General features: G+C 41.2%; 2 protein-coding genes across 2 annotated transcripts in view; both read left to right on the top strand.

The window, feature by feature from the left end:
* Nucleotides 1–6,192, top strand: part of atad2 (ATPase family AAA domain containing 2) — a 255,552-nt gene that overhangs the window by 50,954 nt on the left and 198,406 nt on the right. The gene's annotated exons all lie outside the window — the stretch shown is intronic.
* derl1 (derlin 1) lies at nucleotides 432–5,902 on the top strand. Its single transcript, XM_084026992.1, has 8 exons — nucleotides 432–748; nucleotides 2,445–2,556; nucleotides 2,642–2,706; nucleotides 3,314–3,340; nucleotides 4,196–4,291; nucleotides 4,492–4,544; nucleotides 4,800–4,910; nucleotides 5,046–5,902. Exons 1-8 carry the CDS (start codon nucleotides 596–598, stop codon nucleotides 5,188–5,190), a joined length of 762 nt encoding a protein of 253 aa, XP_083883118.1. The 5' UTR covers nucleotides 432–595; the 3' UTR covers nucleotides 5,191–5,902.

Below are 6,192 nucleotides of genomic sequence, written 5' to 3' on the forward strand. Positions count from 1 at the left end.
TCTGCCCCCGCCTCTCTCTGCTGCTGGGTGCCTCTGGATTGGTCAAGTGGAAGGTTGCTGATTTTTCAGGAAGTACTATCATAACGCAGAGCAAACAAAAACTATTTTGGTTTGAGATAAAGATTTATCCGGTTTTGACGGGTTCCCTTCAAAATAAGAGCATGGTATAAATCAGTATTCAAAATGAATACATTGATGTAAATTACCTAGATAGAGATATAAATGTTCAAACCCATAACGTTGAAAATAAATAAGAATTTCCCTTCGTTGGTGCTGCGTGCCTTATAATCACATGTGTAATATTATCTGATAAGAAGAGAAAAAAAAAGCCAAAGTACACTAGCGGTTTACATCGTTCTTGAACAACAGTTTGGTTTTAATTTGAAAAGCTGAGCCGGATGTGTCAGCTACACCCTCCGTAACTTTATCATATGTAAAGCTAGCTGCTTGTGATTAGCCACGTCATGTAAAGTTAGCAGTGGAGACCCTCTCATATAAAAGCAGCGAGGCGTCGCAGTGTTTTGGTCAAACCAGCTCATTTTCAAAGAGCAGCTCTTGATTCATGGTTATAATCGGTCGGTGATCATATGGAAAGATGTCAGATATCGGGGACTGGTTCAGAAGCATCCCTTTCATCACCCGGTCCTGGTTCGCTGCCTCGATTGCTGTTCCTCTTATTGGAAAACTAGGATTGATTGATTTCCGGAGCCTCATGCTGGTGCCGGAGCTGGTCTTCAGCAAATTTCACGTAAGTCCGCCTGGTCTCGGTTCGCCTTCGTGTTGCAGCAGTTGGCTGTGGTTTTTGTGTTTTGGATGCGGTCGGTTAGCTAGCAGGTTGCTAGCGAGGCTAACTGAGCAGCAGGCCTGTGCTGTGTGACAGCCAATGAGAGGACGAGACGCGGGTACGCGGAGACGTCACGACTTCCGGAAGGCTGTCAAAATGCTACGTAATTTAGAAACGTATTAATATAATAGGCTATCAGTGTAGAAAAATAAAAATAAATAATGACCAGAGACGGTGACGTAGCCGTAGTGTTGCATTTCCAGTATTTGGCGGAATAAAAACAGCTGGTGTTTTTCAGATACTTCAGTATTTTGGAAGGGACTTTCCTTTCAGGCTGCGTCTTATTGATCGAACGGGTTGAGAGTTTATTCAAGGTTAGGAGGCGGGATGAATCCTGAAAGACTGTCCTTATGGCAAAATAGTCTAAAAAACTGGTTACTTGCAGTATACTTACTTAAGTATTGCACTTATGTACAAGTTGTATCCTACTTAACTTAAGGGAAATATTTTAGATTTCCCCTAAATGTATTTTTTGTTATTGTGACAGGTTCCTTGGAATAATAAGAGTGTATTATTACTTATATTGATGTATTACTAGATTATACTACCCAGCGTTAGTTAAAATGAGCTCGAACAGCAACAGCAGCCACTTATAACAGAATTACTGCTTTTTATTTATCTTTTTAAAGAAAAAAAAAACTTCTACCATGGCTGGTTATTTGATCAATCATTACACTCTCTGTAGAGTTATATGACTGTGTACTGGTTATGGTTTCCCTACGGTTTAACCTGCCAGTTAGATAACAATAGGTTACTGGTATCTCCCAGTAACACAGGCAGTGTTGCAGCTGAATAGCTTATAGTTGTATGACTCTTTATGTATTTTTTTTTCTTGTATGGCAACCAAATAAGGATTTTAATCCCCACCTTGTGACATACTGTGGGGCTGTTAATCTTTAAAGTTTTCCCCCAAACTCAAATATTATACATCTGAAGACTATCTATTGTTGAAATATGGAAAATATAAGGAAATATTATGAGTACTCAGTACAACTTAATGATTATTGTAATTATTGACTCATCTTATACTTTCTTTTAATTAACGATAAACCATTTAGTCTATGGAATGTTAAAAAAATATATAGTGACAAATGTCCATCACAAAGTGTGGGAGCCCAAGGTGATGGGTTGTTTTGTGCAACATTGAATTTAAACTGATAGACAGGCAAAAAAACCCTCCTGTTTGAGAAGCTAGAAAGTCAAATCTAAACATTTATTGACAAGTGCCTCATCGACTAGATAACTGCTCTATTTTAATTTTTGCCAAAATAAAATGAATGATTGAATGAATAAATTGAAGGTGTTGCAGCCACATTTCCAGTTACTCCCTAGACCCAGTTACAATGTGTTCCACTTCAGTATTGTATGTTGCAATTACTCTTGATGAATTGTAACTTAACGAAGGAAATGCTTATCAGCCCAAAGCCATTTCTTAAATGCTGCATAGATCTGATGTCTGTTAAACTTCTGCCACTTTGTTTCTGCTTCCAAGTTAATATTTACCATCCTCAGGAGGCTTCATGTGCGTTTCAAGTGCAGCCTTAAAAGTCTGGATCTCTGGCATTTCTGTTCAACTAATGTCTCTACTGTTTTGCTGCAGCTCTGGAGACCAGTGACTGCCACCTTGTATTTCCCTGTAACCCCGAATACTGGTTTCCTGTACCTCGTCAACCTGTACTTCCTCTACCACTACTCCTCTCGGTTAGAGACAGGTGAGAGAACTGGCCTCAGTGGCTCACAAACAATGTAATCTTGCAGACGGGATGCTCTTTTGTCACGCTCTTTTTTGTTTTCCAGGGGCGTTCGATGGCAGACCCGCAGACTACATCTTCATGCTCTTATTCAACTGGATCTGCATTGTTGTATCCTTGACACCTAACCTTTTTAAAACGTCCCGTTTAATGATAAACTCAGCATCTCTGGTTACATCCCTGTTAGTCCGTTTTCCACTCCACCATTGATCCACCCTTTGCATTTCTGTCATCTGCCTTTTCGGTGCCACCCCACTCTCTCCCTCTCTCTCTATGCAGCACTGTGCCATGTCAGAGTGGCTCTGTGCCAGTGGCCCAGTGTCAGTCTACCCCTGCAGAGCAGAGAAACCTAATCTAGGTCACATGCAGCACAAGCAGTACGGCCCAGCCCAGATCACGACTCTGTCCTTTTGTCAGAAGCTCAGCTTTGATTGTCAGCTTGTCAGGTTTTTTTTTTTGACAAATTTGTTCTGTTCTGCTTAAACCTGATCCAAACCAAGTGTTCAGTTTTTGTTACTACAGGCAAATTGTGGGGAATAGGAATGGGGGGGAGAACTCAGGTATGGGAGGTTAGGCTCATGCAAGGGGAAGAGGCAGAAGTGGCGGGTGACAGTGTGGGGATTTGACCTGGCAACCTTCCAGTCACCAGCTGCTCTAATCTTAGAGCTCCAGCTGTGGTCTTATTGAGCCACGAGGTTGTCCTTGACTCTAACTATAGATAACTGGGCTGCTGATGAACATGCGGGTAAGAATCCTCCCCTCTCTTTGTATTTACACCACAACATGAAATTATGGCCGGGTTTAAAAATAATAATAATTCAGAATCAAATCTATCTTTATGCAAATTATCTGATTATCGATCAGTCAATAAAGTCCAGAGATCTATCCCTTATTAAATGCCTTTCCCGCGGATGAACGACCCTTTAACCCAGTTAATCTCGCGTGACCAGCCTGAAGTTCTGCATACAATGAGATCTGACCACGTGAGAGACCAGCGAACCTCGGCTGAATGAAAGTATGCCAGGAGCTGCTCCACTGAAGGCACCGCCAAGCCTAAAGGCAGATCTCCGGATTTAAAAACTACGAGGACAGAGCTGGACAAAAGCAAAGTCGTATATATAAGATGTGATAAGTTGGTTGTTATTGAAATACCACAAATCTCCATTCATATTTTAAAGAAATTCTCTGACAATTCAAAGCATTAGTTCACTGAGAATCTCTTAAATATCCAAGCAAAATTGGTATTGTAACTGAAATATCCCACGTCGACATTTTGGGAAACACGTTCAAGTTCATCTGCTGAAAACTAAGAGTTTTCTTAAAACTTCCTTCCTGAAACTTTCCCCCATACTGCTGCACGATGAGCACGTGTTTATTTGCAGGCCATATTTTACACACGATGCAATTATATCGTATTTTAAATTCAAGCTCATAATGTTTCAAGTATCTGTTCAGTATTCCTGTCAACATTTGACTTGTATAAGAGGTTTTATAATAATCCGACTTTAAAAAAAGAAGAAAAAAAAACTTGCTGGGGTATTTGATCTGTCGTAAAGTCGTGCTAGATGGCACATTCATATATTGTTGTTTATGTTATCAGCTGCTGATGATCCCACTCATCATGTCGGTGCTCTACGTCTGGGCTCAGTTCAACAAAGACACGATTGTGTCCTTCTGGTTTGGAACACGATTCAAGGTACCACAGCTTTTATACAATTTTAAACTAGTAAACTGTCTTGTTAAAGGTAACTCATATTTCTCAGTAAAACCACAGCACATAAAATAGCATGTGTTATGGTATGGACTGTTATGTGATCTTTACCACACGTATTATTTACTACTTGAAGGTGAGGTTGATTCTAATAGTCATAAATGTTTCCTGTTGCTCTGTCCCAGGCGCACTATCTACCGTGGGTCATCCTGGTCTTCAATTTCATCATCGGAGGCTCGTAAGTAACCCGATTTTAATTGGTTGTACCAAAGCCACTGTTAAATAGTTGCAACTCAAACACACTACACTATAAATGTAAATGAAATGGTTTTAAATGAATCAGGAATGGTCTTTGTGTCTGTATGCCACAAGTAGGGAATAGCCTGGTAAGCAACCACATAGTATATTTAAGAGTATGTACACGTTACAACAGCACTGTGTCATGTTATTTCTGTGAGGTTTGATTAATTTTCTCTTTGCCATTATTTTGCAGGTTTGTGAATGAACTGACAGGGAACCTGGTTGGTCACCTCTACTTCTTCCTCATGTACAAATACCCGGTCGACCTGGGAGGACGCTCCTTCCTCTCCACACCAGAGTTCTTGTAAGTTTATTTATTTTTTATTTTTTTATTTATTTTTAGTTAAAGCATAATCATTTACTCACCAACTTCTTTGCTGAGCTGTCAAGGATGTGCTATACACGGCATTAAAGCGTGACGTCTTCCTCCCCCCTCCAGGTATCGTTTTTTCCCTAACCGGAGGGGAGGCGTATCGGGCTTCGGAGTCCCTCCCACCAGGCCAGCTGCCCAGGAGCAGGGGGGAGGGGGAGGGGGAAGAGGTCGTTACAACTGGGGCCAAGGCTTCCGCCTGGGAGATGGATGAGCAGAGACACACGAGGAGAGAGAGCTACCCCCCCCCCCCCCCCCCAACGCCTTTTTTTTGGTTCCCGATAACAAACACTGTTGCAGTCAATGTTGAGGTTAAGGTGCTTGCTTTTTCTCGTTGTTCTTGACTTTGAATTCACATTAATGCTTAGTGTTAAAGGATACAAGAGGATGAAATTGGAGGAAGCATGCATTTTAACCCAGAGACAGCACTGCACAGCAGGCCTCAGTCTCTGGCCGTTGGCTCAGTTAAGTACAGCCAGCTCTACAACAATACTTCTGCGGACGTGTGTCCATGTGAAGCAGATGAAAGGAAACTTGAATAAAGAGAATTTTTTTTTTAATGTGATGTTTCTTTCGCTCCCATCCTTTCCGTCCCCCTTTTTCTTTTCTCTACCCTCTCCTATCGGACTGTCGGGTCAAGAGATGATGCAGCGCCACACCAGTGCAGTTCATTTTGACTCTTGTCCCCCACCCCCCTCTCTCTCTCTCTGATGCCATATCAGATTACATTGTAATTACCAACGCACTGGCAGCATGCTCTCAGCTGAACGTGGGTAAAGCTATTCTGAGAGCACTGTTTCCAGGTCTGATTTTTACATGGGTGTAAAATGTTTTTTAAGCCTTTGTGGCGGACCTTATCTCCCCGTCTTAGGAGATGCTCAACATATACTCTTTTTGTAAATATAAACAGTTGTTTATTGAAAGGATGAGCGAGTCAGAGTAATTATTGTTCCATCTATGTTTCCTTAATCTTCCTCTCGAGTCAGGAGAGCTCAGACAATTATGAGCTAGTGGTGAAAATCACTGACTACAGTTTGTACAATATACAGTTAGTGTGGCTGACATTTTCATTATCAGATAATCAGCCAGTTATTTCTGTGATATATTGATCATTTTTGTGTGAATATAAGTTATAGAAAGTTACAGTGACCTGACAGGCTGGTGTAAAGTCTAGAAGAGGGGATTTTTCTCACCCATTCAATGCTCAGCTTTCTGT

Source organism: Eutrigla gurnardus (assembly GCF_963514095.1).
Source record: "Eutrigla gurnardus genome assembly, chromosome: 14".
Classification (NCBI taxonomy): Eukaryota; Metazoa; Chordata; class Actinopteri; order Perciformes; family Triglidae; genus Eutrigla; species Eutrigla gurnardus.

Bases quoted from the DNA above. Each gene is read 5' to 3' on its own strand.
- derl1 (XM_084026992.1), top strand. From the start codon at position 596: ATGTCAGATATCGGGGACTGGTTCAGAAGCATCCCTTTCATCACCCGG. The intron at 2,707-3,313 runs GTATCCTTGACA...CTCTAACTATAG, and splicing joins TCAACTGGATCTGCATTGTT to ATAACTGGGCTGCTGATGAA. The intron at 4,911-5,045 runs GTAAGTTTATTT...TCCCCCCTCCAG, and splicing joins CTCTCCACACCAGAGTTCTT to GTATCGTTTTTTCCCTAACC.